The 19,006-nt window shown below is 35.3% G+C and overlaps 2 protein-coding genes and 1 long non-coding RNA gene across 6 annotated transcripts; 1 reads left to right on the top strand and 2 right to left on the bottom strand.

Moving 5' to 3' along the window:
* Positions 1-2,296: 2,296 nt before the first annotated feature.
* On the bottom strand, positions 2,297-14,080 carry LOC145589459 (protein-tyrosine sulfotransferase-like). 4 transcript variants are annotated; one of them, XM_081646033.1, is made up of 14 exons: positions 13,962-14,080; positions 13,795-13,832; positions 13,614-13,693; positions 12,877-13,054; positions 12,720-12,791; positions 10,413-10,701; positions 8,606-8,743; positions 8,164-8,268; positions 7,894-8,041; positions 4,287-4,336; positions 4,133-4,195; positions 3,907-4,029; positions 3,540-3,665; positions 2,297-2,919 (listed from the first exon to the last, which is right to left on the bottom strand). In XM_081646033.1, the coding sequence occupies exons 3-14, from the start codon at positions 13,660-13,662 to the stop codon at positions 2,764-2,766; spliced, it is 1,497 nt and encodes a 498-aa protein (XP_081502159.1). In that variant the 5' UTR covers positions 13,663-13,693; positions 13,795-13,832; positions 13,962-14,080; the 3' UTR covers positions 2,297-2,763. The 4 variants fall into 4 exon arrangements, with proteins under 4 accessions (XP_081502159.1, XP_081502160.1, XP_081502161.1 ...); XM_081646034.1 differs by having other exon boundaries at positions 2,297-2,913; positions 13,795-14,063; XM_081646035.1 differs by having other exon boundaries at positions 2,297-2,907; positions 13,795-14,062.
* Positions 14,081-14,401: 321 nt separating this feature from the next.
* Positions 14,402-15,389, bottom strand: LOC145587531 (uncharacterized). Its single transcript, XR_014101291.1, has 2 exons — positions 15,049-15,389; positions 14,402-14,706 (listed from the first exon to the last, which is right to left on the bottom strand). It is a non-coding gene; the product is annotated as an uncharacterized LOC145587531 (long non-coding RNA).
* A 1,204-nt stretch (positions 15,390-16,593) lies between these two features.
* Positions 16,594-18,192, top strand: LOC145588606 (protein FAR-RED IMPAIRED RESPONSE 1-like). The gene is made up of 2 exons (XM_081645232.1): positions 16,594-16,918; positions 17,411-18,192. Exons 1-2 carry the CDS (start codon positions 16,594-16,596, stop codon positions 18,190-18,192), a joined length of 1,107 nt encoding a protein of 368 aa, XP_081501358.1.
* Positions 18,193-19,006: the final 814 nt, after the last annotated feature.

Below are 19,006 nucleotides of genomic sequence, written 5' to 3'. Positions count from 1 at the left end.
CCTGGAGAAAAATTCCCCAATTCAACTGAAGAATTAGATCGTGCAAAGTAGGAAAGATGATTGAGGTGGTGTTGAACGATAGGTTAGGGAAGAAAGTTCGAGTGAAGTGCAACAAAGATGACACCATTGGAGACTTGAAGAAGCTTGTTGCTGCTCAAACTGGTACTCGTGCCGAAAAGATCCGAATTCAGAAGTGGTATACAATTTACAAGGATCATATTACTCTTGAGGATTATGAGATTCATGATGGAATGGGTCTTGAGCTCTACTACAATTGATCTTCTTCTTCATGGTTTTGATTCTCTCTCTTCGCTTTTTTCTTTTAATTTTCTGTATTTTGAATTTTTTTTTTCATGTTAATTTGTGAGTGATTTTGATCGAATTATGATTATTTGATTGTTGATTTGAATTTTTGTCAACTTTGATTGTTATATTATGAGAGTTTTTGGTTTGGAATTATGGGTTTTATTTGTTTGTTGTGATTGGTAAAAATTATCATGGTTTGCTATTTTGCTTTGATTTTTGTTGGTTATTGATCTTATTGTACTTTGAAATTGAAAAATTAAATTGGATAAGGAGGCCGAAAAGTAGCGTAAACCCTAACATGTTGGTTGTTTGTCTTGAAGGATTAAGATATAGGGTTTGCCACCAAAATTAAATTGGATAAGGAGGCCGAAAAGTAGCGTAAAATTTATAGTGAGCAATGTAAATTGTTTGTTTTGGGATGAGCAATATGTATAAAGAGTTGTGTTTAAGTATCGAGCCTCAATATAGTTCCCCTTTCTTACTGATCCTAATCCTAGCAACACAAACAAAGTACTATTGAGCTTATACGCGTTTTAGTGTGTTGCATCCTTGCGAGGGTGAGTTGTAGTTGATTCTTTGTTCCTCTTTGGATATATGGTCCAATGTGAAATTAATTAGCTAACAGGAACATCTTCGGGAGGAGTGGCTAAAGGTGGCATCTTATGGTGTTAATTCTAGGTTCTTTGAGTAGAGTTATTAAGAGAGGGCTACCTTCATCTGTTAGGGACTTTTGGTGATTGCGAAATCCGGGGGACTTGTTGGAGATTATGGGGACTAAAAGGAGAGAGTTTTTGGGTTAGTTGGGACAATCATTCATCACTGTTACATATTTGGAGCTTTCTCTTCAAACTATATCAATTATAGATGTGAAATAAAATTCGGTAGCAAGCTATAAGAAAGAATCTGAACACTAGTTAGATTATAAACTCTGAATTCACTTGTAGTCTATCAATATTGTAGTTGCTTTTATTAATACTTGGCTATCTTGTAATGCTGAGATGGCTCATGTTTTCAGTATTCTTAATGCAGGCTGATGGAGCTGTCAAGTATGAATGTGTTGCTCTTTACTTATTGTATAACCAATAGTATGGTATGGGTTTTAGTCATTCTAAACCCATACCTCATACCTATATTTCGTGAACCAAACGCCCCCTTATACTTCGTATTAATAAAAGCAACTACAATATTGATAGACTACAAGTGAATTCCGACTGCATTTGGTTAACAAATAAATTGCCAAAGCATTCTAGATATGTGATTGTCAAAAATGTCAGATACATTCCAAGACATGTGATTGTCTAAAACTTGTAATCAATTCAATACTCCTTATTGTTACTTTGCCTCTGATTTTCCTTTACTGTCATACCTGCTTAAATACTTCGTATTATAATATGCTGATGTTGTGAATTTGAGCTACTGCTTAACCAAATTATAAAATTTTCTACTGTTGTGAATTTCTGTTTTGTAAAATTTGCTAGGTATCCTACTTAATTTTCTAAACTACAATATTGATAGGTATCCCTACTTAATATATATTGTGGATTTGTTAAGTTTCTAAACTAAATTCCATTTTTAAGTTATCAAACCACCTATAAATCTCACCTCCTCAACTACAAAAATTCCGACTATCTTACGTATGTGTAATTTATCACCTAATATTAACATATACATAATCTGTCACCTAAAATTATCAATGCACGATATTAATGAATGTAAATAGAACTTCATAATTCAAAATGATTTTTTTACATTACTTGTAATACACGTATATTGATCGATTATGACTAGCACTTGTGGGTACTTAAAAAAATGCAGTATTTTTTTTTTCCTATTTGCTTTAAGACAATTCTCAGTGCCTTTTTATTTATTTAATATTTTTTTTTTGGCAAAAAACATTAAAAATAATGACATTTTCTGAACAAATAAAAAATGATATCTAGAAAGTAGAAACAAGAAATATAGACGAATCCATCAAGCTACCAAATCACAGTTCTTTTTTTAATATGTTGACGAGAATATAAGGTGAAATTTTTTTATACATGTAGAATAATACAGTACATTTTTTTATATTCAATGAAATTAACTGCAAATCATCTAAACGAGAGAAAAGTACCATCTACGCCTAAATTTGGTTGCCAAATTCTATAGACAAACGAAGAAACTCTATTGTCTTAACCCGGTACTCTTGAAATCTCTCAAATAGATTTTGAGAAGAAAAGACTTTGCCAGCGTTAGCCGCAGAGATATCCTTATATTTGCAGTGATAAAATGGCAAAAAAAAAATTGTGCAGTCAGGATCAAGACCACCTAAACAACAATAGTTTCAGTTGCTGTGCAAATCAATAGTATCGTTCACAATTGCCGTCCCTTCGAAATAGATCAGGTGATGCATAGTAGGGTGGCAGCCATTCCTTTCTCTATAAACCTTTATAAAAATCTGTCTATGTTCAGGTTCTATCATATCTTAACTTTAGACATTCTTCTTCTAGCATTTACAAATATTGATATAGCAACAATCACCAAAACGACAGCCATGATTAAAGAGATTTTTTCCCAGGGTGGAGCCGTAAATGAGTTCATCAGGATGCCGTTTTGTCTTTCCTGCAACTTGAGCTACATTTTGTTAATAACAGAGTATGGTTATTTCAAACTTGAATTTAACAAAGCTTACATTAGCAAAACTCATACAGATTATTTAAATGCATTCATGCAACAACTTAACCAATGAGTCACCGAAATCAATATATTTGTCAACAAAGTGAAGTTTATCAGAGGGTAGAAATGCTGATCTACAAAGCAACAGTCAAGCCGCCTTTTGCTCAAGTAAAAAAAGGACTGCTCTTAAATCCCCTAGAACAAAAAAAGAAAATAAAACAGCTTTTGAACAGTCATTAAAGGTGTCAATCAACATCATCATATTACTTCGAAGTCCAAAGGCCATAGGATAATAGAGGAGCTGAGACTCTTAAGAAAATGCTTAAGCAAAGGCAAAAACCATCAGAAGCAAATGGCAGCTCGCCAGAGAATGAAATTAAGGATTGGGCATAAAAAAGAAAAAGGCAAAGAAGCCGTGGAAAATTACACATTGACCATTCTGGAAAAGAATTGGTTCTGAATAAAAATAACAAATTTCAAAAACAGATATAGGCAACATGATTGTGTTTCTTCTAATTAGTATTCTTCAGAAAAATTTTATAATTTAGAGAATAAGAGGCTCAGATTACAGAACTCACCAACTTTTGCACTGTCTGCTCATGTTGCCCCGCAAAGAGTTTTTGAGCATACTTGTAAAGCTCCATATCAAGTCTATTCAGTGAAATTATCTGCTCAATAACTGATTCTGGCACCTGACGGCGTGCCTGCAATGTAAGACTCCAGAGTGTCAGTGAACACCTACTGTCTACTACCCACATTAAGATAAAATTGAAAGTAACATCAGTTAATCCTCGTCTTCCTATGATCCTGCAGGATTGCAAAAATGATCATTTTTAAAAAACAATCTCTATTTTTTTTTTGCCCAAGTAAAATGTTCTTTTAACAACATAACCCAAAATGCTCACAATTAACAAACTTTGTTATGACCTTACAACTGTCACAGACCTCTTTTGTATAGTTCACAGGGGAAATTCTTTTCAGAGAAGTGATGCGCCGTTGTGACTGCGACTTCCGCAAATTACCAATGCACGATTCGTACGATCCCATAAGTTTCCCAACAGTCATTTCCTAAATGGCTTAAACACAGTAAGTTACATACTTCAAGATAAAAATAGGATGTTAATGATTTAGGACAATCAAATTATCGAAGAGATCAATCTATAATGCTTACACTTTTTCCAAATTCTCCATCCGCAGTTGGTATGTTGCTCGGGCTTTCATCAATAGAAATGCTCTGTAGAGCAGGCAGCATGAAGCATGACAAATCGAGAAAACTATTGCATATGTTCTTAAATGGAAGCACTAAAAACAGTATTACAACTAACCGTGTGTTGACCATGTTGAGATTCAGACGCTGCATGTGAATAGCTTTGTTCTGCAGATTTTTGAAGTGTCAGAATCAATCCTTTTGATGAATCAGACCTCCTAATATTGCATAATAGGTAAATCATAACTTGGAATTGAGTTCACTCTTACATTCTATCAAAGTCATTGCTCCTATTTTATGTTCTATTTTGACTTCCATGTTTGCCAACTCACAACTTTGAGAACTAATATCATTGACTATCTTACTATATATCTTTGTTTGGATCAAAGGAAATGGAGGGAATGGAAATGGAAGTATAGATTATCTTTGATAACAAATAAGGAAAGGAATTGGAGGGGAGAGAAATGGAAGGATTAAATTGTAAGAAATTGATCTCTACAACGATGGAGAGACTTGGAAAGAAAACTCATCGTTCTTCCCTCCCCTTCCCACCCTTCCCCTCCCTCCCCTTCTTTTCCTTCCCCTTTCCCTATCCAAACATACTGTCAGTATACTAATAAAAAAAATGCTGATTTAGAAAACAAATGTTGAGAGAGTAAATATGCTCCAGATCCAGTTTCATATGTATCTTGGAGCATGGTGACACTGTCAGTTTGTTTGGATAGCAAAGTGGAAGAGGGAAGAAGAAGGAAGGGGGAGGAATGGAAGGGAAGGGAGAGTATAAGGTTACATTTTCCCTTCAAATCTTTCCAACATTGGAAGGATTTAGTTTATTAAAGAGGGAGGGAAAATGAATCCTTCCATTTCCCTTCCCTTCGCTACTACCAAAAGGTATCCAAAGAAGGGAGGATGAATCTTTTCTATTCTCTTCTTTTCCTTTCCCTCCAATTCTCTCAATCCAAACAATGAGTCAATATACAAATAAAAAAAACTACTGATTTAAAAAACAAATGGTGAAATAGATCCAAAAACCCTGGAAAACTTTAAAAAAAATTTGGAGTGTTGTTGTCCCCCCCCCCCCCCCCCCCCGGGTTCCTATCGAATAGGAAATATGCTCCAGAAGTCCAGGTCCAGTTTCAAATGTATATCTTGGAGCATGGTGAAAGGATAAACTTTCCCCAACTTGAAATATTTTTAATTTGCAATTATTGACTCAAAAACTCATAAGGGAACCAACATTTTCTGATGGAGTAAACCCATCATTCCTCTAGAGGATCAAGTTGGCAAGGAATCAGTCACCTGGAAGCTGAGGTAAGAGAAATTTCATTCTTTTGAGGTTCATTAACAAAGTGTGCGCGAAATGGCAAAATCAAATTTTAAAAAAGTACTTAACACTTAATATAGTCCCATATAACAGTAATAACACCACAACACCTAACTCAATTTATTTATAAGTCGACTGAAATCCTGTACTCAAAGGGATATACCTTCAATTATGTTAATGCTCAAGGATTTTACCACTTTCTATGCTTCCTCTGGCCTGTGTGCCAATCACAGTAAGTCACTAAGTCCGTCCTCTATTTGTTAAACTCCAGCAACACATTAATTAATGATAAAAATTCTGGCCTCTCTCTGGTTTCATTCTGGGCACTTTCCCTTTAGATGTAAAAGGGTTACACAACTTAACCTAAGTAATTATTAAGAGCCAAAGTCAGCCTAATTATGCTTAGACATGATTCATAGAGAAGACATACACAAATGATGATGTGGCTCTATGCACCTCTCTTACAGATTACACTGCGGCTAATATCTGCTGTTGTGTTACTTGAGTTGTCTGCCGACCTTCTGTTTCCTAAAATGATTATGTTAATGCCATGAACAAGAAAAATACTACTCCCTCTATCCCTTATTTAGTAGCCTGTATTCCATTAGTGGTCTATTTCTATTTAAAGAGTGTAACTTTTTGACAAAATTACACCCTTTTTGATGAGTTGTCATCATTTTTCTTTCATTTTTATGTACTTTTGACATTATTTCCCAACACTTTCTCTCTCCCTCTCTTTAATAATTACCGACTACCTTTTCTTTCTCTCTATCTCTCTCTAACCCCACATGCATATTTATACTCCCAATCATTAGTTTTAAGGAATCTACAACTTTCTTAATTCCAGTGAAAAAATCAAATAGGCCACTAATTAAGGGACGGAGGGAGTATTTAGGAAGGTAAAGCCTCCTACAATATATATCTCTCAATCACTGCAATCTAGTTTGCAGATCTAATACTGGGGAGGGCAGAAAATAATAACAGCATGAATAGATGGTTTTGGTAGGAATCAGATAGAGTTTGGCAAGGAGAACAGCAGAAATTAGGGAGAAATTCTAAGATGGATGGCTGTATATTGATTAAAGCAATAAAAAAAAATACAACTCCTTACTTTCGAGAGGCAAGGTCTCTCCCACAAAAAAAAAAAAAAATCAAGATAAAAGTTTCAATCAATATTCTGCATGCCTTATTTTTGCATTCCTCGATTAAAAGCAGAAACTCCTAGTACCCATAACAAACTCCTTTCTAACAGAGCACAGTCAGATAAAATCTTTCATAACAAACTAGAATTGAATTAATTGATAGCCCTCAAGAGCTCAAGTGGAGCTAACTGACTTTGATGCCTTTTTCTTACGTGCATAAAGTGAATAGTAGAGGAGGTTAAGGCTGATTCCTTCCAGGTTTGCTAATCATAAAGGAGCTTATACCACTGCTGTTAGTTACTACTATAGGGTAGTGAAGACAAGGTTTAGTGGGTCAATTAAAATTGTAAAAATTAAGTATTCCTAGATATAGCTCCTTCTGTTGGTTTATGATGCAGAGCAGAATTAACACAAGGAAACATAGTTTATACAGGGACAAAGATGAGGTTCATAATCTTAAAAGAGAATTTAACTCTGAGAGCATCTCTCACTTAAAGTTTATGGTAGAAAGCTGAAAATGTAAAGACATAATGCTAAATTGGCAACAGGGATAAAAACAAATTAGATTGAGTAGAAGAGGACTTATAGAAGCCAGAAGCATTGAAGTTGGAAGATGATATGTAATGTCATCCTAGCTATCTGGGAAGCCCTCACGTCTCATATTTTTGAGGGACAAGCAAATATTACTAGAAGCTAGAGTCGTTGTTAGCCATCATTGTTATATAACTTGAGGCCAATTTAATGTGGTACTGCCTAGAGCAATTAGCATAATGCAAATGGGAGGGAGTATCTGGTAGTGCAATATAATTCAGTTAATAGTGTCTTGAGGAGGAAGATAAGTGAGTTAGTTAGAGGAATAATACTATGATTAGAGAGGATAAGGTGGCGATTAGCTTATGAAATATTAGTATTTTGGGTTAGCTTAAATTGGCAAAGAATCCACCTGTAGAAAGTAAAAAATACCACACATTTACTGTAATTTCCTATTATTAATAAAAAAAAAAAAAAAAAAAAAAAAAATCATCTTCCTTTTCCTATTTTCTGCCATTAATGGTGCTTAAGCTCAGTTGATTCTTAGCAGTTAGCACATTATATAGGAACTGACTTAAATATTTGTATAAAATATGAACTTTTCATGTTTGGCTAGATGATTAATTGGCCTGGTTAAGAGGATTACCAACTAGGCATCCCCTGTCATAACCAATCCACCTTCTGATCATAGAAATATTCATCAAAAGTGAGAATTCTGTACAGCTGACCTGTTATATTATTAGCTTGATGGTCCATGCTTAAATTTGATCCTACCAACTGAGAAATGACTTGTGCACCAACTACATGTGCAAATGTTGTTGCAGATCCTTTGTGCTCTTCAGTCAATCCAACATATAACATATTGTCCAACCTCCTCTGCAAGATTTGAAAGAAAAGAATAAAAAGAATAAAAAAGGGAGCATATAAGGCTGCACCAGGTGCAAACTCTAGGGTATATGTGTCAGCAAAACATTCAAGAGCAGAGAAAATCATGCTACCTTTGCCACATCAAGCACAGAATCCCCCAGAGAATGATACTTTTGAACACACGTACGCACTTCATGTGACTCCACTAAATTAGAATTATTTGTTAGTCCAGCAACCTGCAGCCAGTTGTAGAGAAAATTTTAACTACATGTCATCAAGAATATGAAGTCAGAAGAACAGGCAGATCCCAAAATTGTACACAACCATGGCAACATTAACAGGTCAGCAATTCAATAGTAAGATATCATTGCACCCTGAAAAACCATAGAATTGCATGGTCTTTCGGAATTAATTAAATGGATGCAAATGAGCATAGCCAGTCAAACTGAACCACCTCTGATCCAACGAACCATCAGATCAAAGAATGAGGCTTATAGCCATCACAATTTTAAAGAGCAGCATAGCGACTGTACAAAAGAACAATGCTGATTAAGAAGAACCAAGCAGAGATACCTGAAAAGTGGCCCCATTGTGAACGATATCCAAAGCAATTGGATCATTAATGTATTGAAGCAGCGGCATAGCAAAGTCTTCCATATTGTACGAGTCTTTACTAACATGATTTAGATTCTGTCTCAGCCTAGCATCTCTCTGTCCATGTAAACAAATAATAATATCAAGAGTTTGAGTTGAGCATCTAAATCTAAACATTCTAGGATCCCAATCAGGCACAAATCCCAACTTTATGAAGAATTTGAAAACAATATCATTAACTTGATAACTTCAAAAATTAGAAATTACAAAAAAAAAAAATCAAGACCACTGCTATGATCTAGTTTCCAAGAATGCATACAAGGATACATAGTCTACAAACATTGTAACTTCTCAAACATACTATATGAGATTACACCAATTTTGCCATAAAATTGAGGCTTTATGCACTTATATGTCTACCAGCAATCATACCACAAACTACAAATAAATTTAGAAAATGTAAGGGAGAGAAGATCATAGAGTGAGGAGTAAAAATGTGCGAATATCATTATATAAAAGCAAACATACAGGAATTATCAACATGTCACATGGTCTAAGTGTCCACCAATCCTACCTCTAGCTCCATTTGGTTTTCATGAGATCATGTTCAATGGGAAATGGTTTCCATGGAAGATATTTTTCAAAGGAAAGCACTATTGGAAACTAGCTTTCCTTTGTTTGGTAGCATACCAGAAAAGTTATGGAGAAAAGTAAACTGGAAGTAAAAGGGAGAGGATGGATGGGAGGAGAGAATAAGAAAGGCAAGGAGTAGAGTAGAAAATGTGTTAATTACTTAAAAAAGGAAATTGATTTCCGCCTTTGGGAATATTGATTTCCATCCCTTTAGATACCAAATAAAAGAAAATGTTTAACACCCAACCAAACACTATATGTTTCTAACAAGATACTAATATAGTGCAATTAAAAAAGTGGTTGCCGTGGCAGGCATAGTGGACACTACAGCATGATTGGGAATATGCACGATAAAAGCTTAGAGAGAAGATAATATACCAAATCAAAACATCAATGGACAACTAAAACAGGTAATTTTAGAAATTAATGATTTTTACTATGGTTATTTTCTCCTCTTATTTATTTATATAAGTATTAGCAAAGATAATTAAGTTTAATGTAAATTCAGCAAAAATAAGTTAAGCAAATTGATAAGCTAAGTTAAACAAAAGCAAGTCCAGTTAAGCAAAAATAGGTTAAGTAAGAAAGTTTTTACTTATTTATTTTTCACGGACGGAAAAGAAAAAAGGGGAACAAAAATTAAATGCATTCCAAAAATCTTTTACGAGGCATCCTTGAACACATGCCAAAAGATGATCTGGTAACAAAGCATCAAAGGCTCACATGTGCCATTGTAAATTTAATAGCCAATCAATACCTGTATCACCACCACAACAATACCATCATCTGGAGTAGCATTTCTATTATTGCCATCACTACCACATATTTCAGGGTAAACGATAGCCCAAAGAAGGAGCAGAGCATAAGAGGAGAAAATTTCCCCCTTTCAGACATGAATCTTGTAGAGTGCAAGGGAATGAAACACATTCCAGATGAAACGTTTATTGAGCACTGTACTTGTGATCTTTAATTAAATTAACTTTCCAGCAAGATCCCTTAACTCCCTATGCAAATTACAAGCTCTAAATGACACGAATGCAGTAGAAGCAATCAAAGCAACGTGGTAACTCAAAATTAATTACACAAATCTTGAACCAGACATGAATTTTCACCAATTAATAAAAATAAAAGAAGAAACAACAGTAAGCCATACCCTAGAAAATAGGTCTTCTCTCATCCATGGAACCAAATACTTCCATGGCCATATATCTAGCGTGCTAACCACATTGTTTTTCTTTCGCAAACGTCCAGCCATTTGTATGGCAGATGTTAAGTTAGGATGCACCAAAAATCTAGCAGCTACCTCAATTGAAAATTCATATGTACTGAATACACGATCAACTGGGTTTCTTAATATTGTCACCACTGATGTCTTATCCTGTGGTAGCTTGGTCATCATGCTATAATCATCATGAGTGACTAGCAACCTGCAATGAGCTTTTCTGCAGAAAAACAGAGAAGATATTCATAATTTGTACATCAAAATTGGAAAATGCAAGAGATTCCTACCAATATTTACAACTAAAAAGGAATAATTGGGTTGAAGAAAACATAAATAAAATAAAATGAGAGCAGTTAGGATAAAAAGTATAAATTACAAAATAAATCAGATACATAAGGTCCTTTCTATTAAAGGCATCTTCAAAAGTAGCAGAAAATCAACACAAATTACACAATTGATCATTTTGAACAATTTGCTCCTACAACAATTAAGAGATTCATCAACAGTGAACATCAGAAGGGAGGTGTAGGATTGGGAATGACACTTTCTAATTACAGTATATTTTTAAATTTGAGAGTGCTACTTAAAAAACATAGCAAGTCGTGTTGACATGACTTTGATAAACACAGAGCTACCAGTAAGCCAAGGATCTTCTTCAAAATATACGAAGAATAACAATGTTGAAGTCTCAAAAAGTAATCCACGGACATACCTAAACGAAGCTACAACTTCCTGCGAAAGATCTTTTCCAAATTCATCACTAAGCTCACACTTATGCAAGGAACAAGTAGAAGATCAAGGGGGGTTACAGTTTGCAGAAAAGGTTCAAAGCTTTAACTTTTTTTGCTGTTTTTTCTATCAATCAAAGAGTCTATTTATCCTCTGGGGTCTCAAGCCCAGTTCAAAACAAAATCATTAAATATCTTTGACAAAATATTACCACTCATACCAACACAGTATCATGTGACTATGAGAGGTATTATTTGGTTCATTCCAATGAGTAATTTAAGATCTCAAATCTTACATTTTTTTTAATATATATGTAACTAACGATACTAATGGTCAACGAAGTGCATTTAAGACTGTAACAAAGCATGTGTAGCCATTTCAGTAAAGTGGAGGGAGTAAAAATCTGGCACCAAAAAAAAAAAAGAAGACAGAAAAAAGAGAAAGCAAGATTAAAAGTGACATCATAGGAAATCATTATTATATTCATTTGTTTGATGCTTACTCTTTGTAAAAATCTTCCAGTAAGTTTTTTGTTCACCACTGAAATTTATACATTTACTCTATGAAATAACCCACAATTCTCAGGTTCAAATTTTGCACCAACCTTGTTCAAATTGTGAATCTTCTCATTCATTGTGAAGTAGCTAATGGATGTGGCATATTAAATCAAGAATCTGGCATATGCAGCTTCTCTGTTATCACAAGGATAACCTCAACCCCTCAACCTGCTCCAGGTGGGAACCTTTCTTGTCTTTTCTGCTTTTGCACAATTAGAGCCTTTCAGGCATTGATGTTAATGCTTGATGCATTACCAGCTGGTTGTTGGAACGTCACGGGTTTACAACTTTGTCGTGCAAATTCCTAAAGATTAATTGGATTCCGTCCTAATTAAGGTCTTATAGATGTTGCAATAGAGGATAGTCTCTCCAAAAGCTCTTATCCTATGGCAGTACCATGTTATAGGAGCACGGAAAGCTAGAGCTCCCTTTCCATGAAAATTTCCATCGGATCAAGGCATAGAATCATTATGATCTTATAATTACAGCGCGTGGCATGGGACCTATCTTTACTTCTCTATTTTTGCACAATTAAATGGATCTTCTATCACATAATTATAACATCAAAAGATATTCTACTTAAACACCCATATAGTATCATATTTCTGCGAACATCATCCTACTTCCAAATGATCACACATTCACAACTCAAATTTTCAACAACGAAAGCCATTGAACCTCAAATCTAACAGATGACCATAACAACATTTCACAAATAGAAAAGGAGAATGTGAAGACAATTTATCTACTGTTATTGCACAAAATTCATCAACACATGTTGAAAATGATGCTTAAAATTCTACCACCAGTACCTGCAGAGATATTAACACCAGTGTATTACATATACTCTCTCCTCGGCTCCTCGCCCATTCATTTATAACAAAAGAGATGAGCCAGCCAAACTGGGGAAGGGGTAAATGGTCACTAGCAAAGGAAAATGGAAAACTGATACCTAGGATTGAACCGCAATTTGTCATAGGAACGAGGACATTCCAGCTTCGAGGAGTACAACTTTTTCAAGAAACTGCAAACAAACAAATGTTGTAATTTCCTTTTTCAACCAAAATAAAAATTGCAGCTTCCAACACTTTACTACACAATTCAGTTACCAGTGAAAATATGTGCGTCCTCCAGTCCTTGGTATATGTAGGAAGAACAACAGGTCACGAAGCGTATGTTTATCTTCTTTAACTTCTTGACTAAGTTGAGAAGCGGCCCAATTGTTTACAGCAATCTCACAGCGTTGGTAGTCATCTTCATCAGAAGAGGCATTTACGAGCATAAAAACTGAATGATTGACAAGAGAAGAGGACGATATTCATCCAAAAGTTAAAACCTAAATACATGAAACAATAAAGCTTCACTATTGCACACAGTACATTAACAACAGAAACAAACTTAAATAACAAAACAATGATACACAAACTGCTCGCCACATTAATAGGACGACAAAACCTCAAGTTTCATCTACATATCAGATTCCTACCATCTCAACAATACCCCCATCCAATACCCGGCGAAAAAGTCAAGAAAAAGGATTGACATTCTGGTGTGAAGCAGTCAAGTGTGCACTGTACTAGATGAACCGAGCTCCATCAATTCCCCTCGGCCATTATAAAGACAAGGTTAATTGTTCTCTTGATTGCAACTTCTCATCATTTCAGTCACATGCTAAGTAGCCTAAGTTTTAAGTATATCCAAAATCAATACATTTCATGTTCTCATACACTATAAAATCCAAAACTCTCTTACTCCAATTACAAGAGCACTATAAAAATATAGCATTGAAAGGGAAAAATTCAAAGCAATCAAAGAATAGCAGAAAATGCAGCAAAAACAGAAGTACCTGATCCAATAATCAAAATCGGAACAATCCATTTAAAATTAAAATCCATCAAACTTGAAGAATTAACACCTACTTAATTGCTGAAACAACAAAATTAGACAAATTTCAGTAACACAATACAAATTCATATAAAAATCATCCAAATTAATCATATTTAAAGGAAATCTTAAGTAAAAATTACCAGAATTAATCCTGCAAGAATTATGTAAGATGAAAACCCTAAAAATTGAAAAGGGGAGAGAAAAGTAAGATCATACAATAGTAGTTAACATGGAAAGCATGAAAGCAAGGATATAAGAGGGCAAAAATCTCGTGGAGGTGAAAAAAATGTCGAGAAACTGAGCAGACCAAAGCGAAGACAGTGGTGTTGGTTCCCGAAAAGTGCGGATTTCGAGTGGAATTTGCCGGGAAGAACACAGAGAGGAGAGAGAAAATAAGCGCACTTGTTATTGTTGTTGTTGTTGTTGGTGGTGGTGAGTAGGGGTGTTCAAATCCGGGTACCCGGGTTTTCGGGTACCCGAAAATACGGGTACCCGGATTTTCGGGTAGTTGTTAAGTTGTCCCATGTCCCGACCCGAATATCTCGGGTACCCGGGTTTCGGGTACCCGAATTATTCGGGTCGGGACATAGGGTACCTGAATCTGTTTTTATTTTTTTTTTTTAAAATAATTTTTTACTTAATTTTATGTTTTATACCTGCTGTAAATCTGTAATTTACTTAATTTTATGTTTTATACCTGCTGACCTGCTGTAAATCTGTAAATCTGTAAATTTATACATGCTGTAATTTAATAAAAATATACCTACTAAAAATTAAAGTACATATTAAACTATTAAAGTACCTATTTTAACATATTAAAGACTTAAAGTACATGTTCTAACATATTAAAGTACTAGTAAAAGCTAAAAATTAGGGGAAGTCATTAGTTACGTAATTAAAAACATACAAATTACAAAGTACAATAATATAACAAAGTCACAATGCAAATTAAATAAGATGGGAGGTCGTGCTTCATTCACTTGTGAGATCCGAAATTTCAATCGTCTCATCAATAACAATCGTTGGTTGCTCCAAAACCAAGTCTTTCATTCCTACAAAATCAAATAATGCAAAAAAATAATTACATATCAAATATATTATGTATAACAAAGTAGTAAAATAAAGTAATAGATAAAGTTAATTAAAACACCTTCTTCTTCCATACTTTCCAACTCAAGCAAGCTTTCCTCTATAGTAATACCCCTAAAAAAATTACAACGAAAATACCCCTAAAAAAATTCAGATACACAACCAATAATCCAATATACCCACGAATTCCATAAACATACAAGTATACAACCAATATACCACAAATTCCATGAACATTGAACAATATACCACAACTTACAACGAAATTAAAATACCCTAAAAAATCGCGTGAGAATAGAAAGTACCTGAGATTAGAACTCGTCAAAATTGAGGATTTAACTCGTCAAAGGCTTGAATGAAGGCAAATCCGTGAAGGCTTGAAGTCTTGAATTCGTGTAGTAGTGTGAAACTGTGAATGGCAGGAAGAGAGGAAGAGAGAGAGAGCCCAGAGAGGAAGAGAGAGAGAGAGAGAGGAAGAGAGAGAGGACGGCGGTGAGTGAATGAGAGGAAGAGAGAGAGTGAGCCCTAATTTGGGTGAGTGAGTGAGTGAGTAATTTGGGTCAGTGGGTGGGCACTGGGCAAGTGGGCAGTGGGCTTATTTACATAATGGGCAATATTTTGAGTTATGTGGGTGTTTTTTTTTTCATATTAATTTATTTTCGGGTAATCGGGTACCCAAAAATAAAAAAATACGGCCCATGACCTGACCCGAAAACAGGTAGGTTTCCCGGGTCGGGTACCCGACCCGAAAATATAATTTTTTTCCCCAAATTTCCCATCGGGTTTTTATTCGGGTCATCGGGAAATCGGGTCGGGACAATCGGGTCGGGTTTTTTTGAACACCCCTAGTGGTGAGTGGAGTTATGGTGAGGACTAGTTTAGAGAAAGAGAAGGGTAATTTGGGAAGTGGATTGTGAATCAATGTCAACACTGTAAGAATGGTGTTTTCAAGATTTGATTGGGGTTGAGCGAGAAACTATAGCCCCTTGCCAGGTATAGGGCCCCCTGTCCAATATCTTAATAAAAAAATAATATTTACAAATTAAAAAAAGATAAAATAAAATGGGGGTAAAATGAAAATGGGTTGGGTAAAACAAAAAAGAGGAGAGAGAAGTTACTTTCCCCCCTTTACTTGTTGCTCTTCCTGCGAAAAAACAATCGGCGCCGGTGTAGCTTAAGGTAGCTCAGAGAGGGGAATTTGGCTTGAACTTCCACATTAAGAGGCGAATTTGGCTACAACTTCCACCTTAATCTGGAAATCCACCTTAATCAAGTAAGAACCTTGTTGTATTTTGGTAATGATGTAAATTTAATGGAAAGTTAGGATTGGTTAGTTAATTAAGTAATATGTAACGTGTAATGGTGTTTTACAGGGACAATTGTAAATGGAAGTAGGTGAAGGTTCTTGTGGAAATGGTGACGACCATCAATTTGAAGTGTCAGACTTGGATCCGGTTGAAGCGGATGTATGTATGAAGGAGGTGTGTTTATTAGTAATTGGATTTTTTTAAATGGTAATTTATTTGATTAAGTATTAAATTTGTGTTTATTGTTGGATTTGATTTGATTTAGTAAAGATATGATTATTTAAGTATAATTGGATATGTATATCTAAACTTAAGATTTGAGTACTAATTAAGTTTTTGATTTTTTATTAAGATTTAGTATACCTGAAGCGAATGCCATGCTTGCCTATTTTGACAAGATGTGTTCGGATAATCAGAATTTTCCATAAGTACCGATTAGATGAAGAGGGTCGGTTAACGGATGTGATGTGGGTGGATGCTCGTAGTAGGGTAGCGTATCAAGGGTTTAGGGATGTTGTGTGTTTTGACTCTACCATGTTACCAATGAATGCGCTACCTTTTTCCAACTTTGTGGGTGTAAATCATCACGGACAGACTATTCTTTTGGGATGTGCTCTATTATCCCATGAGAACACCGAAACTTTTGAGTGGTTGTTTACCAATTGGCTTGATTGTGTGGGTGGAAAAGAACCTAGTGGTTTCTTGACAGATCAATGTGCAGCAATGAGGAAAGCTTTGAGGATTGTTACGCCCAATTCTAGGCATAGGTGGTGCTTGTGGCATATTGTCAATAAGTTTGGTAACAAGCTCGGAAGCTATGCGAACTACCAGGAATTTCATGATGTCTTGCTGAATGTTATATATGACAGTTTGAGCTGAACTGGACATTAGCAATGGAGTCTTATGGTCTCGGATCAGATGAGTAGCTTTCAGGTGATCTTAATTCCTCTACTCTGTTACTAATGATATGTATGTTAAAAGTGATGGTTATTATGTGGGTGTTATGAGTAGTAGTAAGCAATTGTAAATTGATATTAGAATTATGTTGATATTTATGCCATGTATATAAAAACCAGAAATAGTAGACATGTATAATTTATGCCATTTATATAAAAATGGACATGTGTTTAACATATAAAAATTGATATATACTTAGCTTGAAATAAACCTACCCCTAGCCAGAGAAAGAGAGTGATAGAAGAGGGGGGGGGGGGTTTACCTTCAAACCTTGAGTTCCCCAGTTGTTAGAGCATAAGGTATTTCATTTATCGAAAAATGTTGTTTTGAAGCAAATATTGGCGGACTGGGTAAAGAGTTAAGCCTTGTTCTGTTATTGTTTTTGTCATAAGTCTGTATGAAGAGAGGCATATGTGGATCCCTGCCTACATGAAACACCTATTTTGGGTAGGGATGAAAACCACTCAGCGTTCAGAAAGCATTAACTGCTTCTTTGACAAGTACGTGAAGAGTGACATGCGTTTGTACCAATTTGCGGAGAGGTACTGTGATGCCATGGAAAATTGGTCCAATGCGGAGAAAGAAGCTGATGCGAACAGTGCAATGAGATTGAGGCATGTCATCACTGGTTTTCCATTTGAGAAAGCCTTTCAAAAGGTGTACACCGATGTAAAATTCGTCGAGGTACAGGAGCAATGCACCAGGCTTATGTACTTGAGCGTTATTGGGAAAAGGGAGGTGTCTAACAATGTTGTTGAACATTTGGTTCAAGATAGGGTTTGGTTCTACGATAAACAACTGAAAAAGGAAATTCCTATGGATAGGAAGAGAGTGTACACTGTAACATTCAACTCTGAAACAAGTGACGCATCTTGTGAATGCAAGCTTTTCGAATGTCATGGAATCATGTGTAGGCATCAGTTTAAGGTGTTTGACGATAATGGGGTTAAAGAAGTCCCTTCAAAATATATATTGAGGCGGTGGCGTAAAGATGTCCATAGGCGTCACACGCGGGTTAAGGTGGCATACCATGATCCCACGAAAACGGAAGGAGTTAAGAGGTATGATAGAATAATGGTGCATTTTGACAGTATTTGTCTTAAGGCAACAAGTCATCCAGAGTATGCTAAATTGCGTTTGAAGCTATATGCAAGCTGGAAAAATCCGTGGATGCTTCCATCCTAAAGGAAAGTGATAAGGGTGCTGCCATTCAAAACGAAAGTGTTGATGCAGCCAACCTAAAGGAAAGTGATAAGGGTGTTGAAAGTGTTGCTAGTGAAGCTGCTACTATGGAATCTTCCCCTTCGGTGAATATGGATTTGGAAGGGGTCGGTACAATGCCGCTCTCTGATTTTGCGGGATCGTGTCTAAACAGTTCCGCTTTGGGGTTGGACAATATATCTATTGACCCTTAGTTAACACTCCAACTCAAGCTGTAGTTGTTACAAATGATGATTGTCATAATTCAGGGTCTTCTGTGAATGAGAACATCACTCCAGATGCATCAGTGCAGAAGGCATTGTCTGTTGGTGATCCAATCTCTCGAAATAAACCACATAGACCGAGGGCTAAGCGTTTCCTTTCATTTGTTGAGAAATGTGCCAAGAATTCATTGTCCACACGTAGTGTGCCAAACAATGGGGTATATGCGTAAACTTTTTTGTTTATGTTTTGATAATTTTTTTTTATTTTTTTGGTTTTTGTTTTTGTTTTGGTAATGTTTGAATTTTTTTATTTATTTTTTATTTTTTTATGGAAATATATTTATTGTTTACTATTTTTTATTTGTTTATCTGTGTTTTTTTTTATTTGTGTTTTTTTTTTTGGTTATTTTGTTTATCTTTTTATAACTCAGGTTGAGCCTCAATGTAACGCTCCTAAGCCAAAAAGAAAAAGAGGAAGGAAGACCAAAGATCAGGAACCCGCAACTGTTATGCCTGTATGTCATTCAAAGATGCAGGATTGTAACATGAAGTTGATTTGTGAAATATTAAGTTGT

This window comes from Chenopodium album, chromosome 17, assembly GCF_948465745.1.
Source record: "Chenopodium album chromosome 17, dcCheAlbu1.1, whole genome shotgun sequence".
Taxonomy (NCBI): domain Eukaryota; kingdom Viridiplantae; phylum Streptophyta; class Magnoliopsida; order Caryophyllales; family Amaranthaceae; genus Chenopodium; species Chenopodium album.
The sequence above is the reverse complement of the archived record's forward strand: the minus strand, read 5'-3'. Positions and strand labels throughout refer to the sequence as shown.

What these genes read in the sequence shown, in the direction of transcription:
- LOC145588606 (XM_081645232.1), top strand. Translation starts at nt 16,594, where the DNA reads ATGAATGCGCTACCTTTTTCCAACTTTGTGGGTGTAAATCATCACGGA. An exon ending in GCTGAATGTTATATATGACA is followed by an intron (nt 16,919 to 17,410) that starts GTTTGAGCTGAA and finishes GTCTGTATGAAG; the next exon opens with AGAGGCATATGTGGATCCCT.
- LOC145589459 (XM_081646033.1), bottom strand. Translation starts at nt 13,662, where the DNA reads ATGGATTTTAATTTTAAATGGATTGTTCCGATTTTGATTATTGGATCA. An exon ending in TCAAGCTAATAATATAACAG is followed by an intron (nt 4,337 to 7,893) that starts GTCAGCTGTACA and finishes AAAAATCTGCAG; the next exon opens with AACAAAGCTATTCACATGCA. An exon ending in ATGGAGAATTTGGAAAAAGT is followed by an intron (nt 4,030 to 4,132) that starts GTAAGCATTATA and finishes TAAGCCATTTAG; the next exon opens with GAAATGACTGTTGGGAAACT.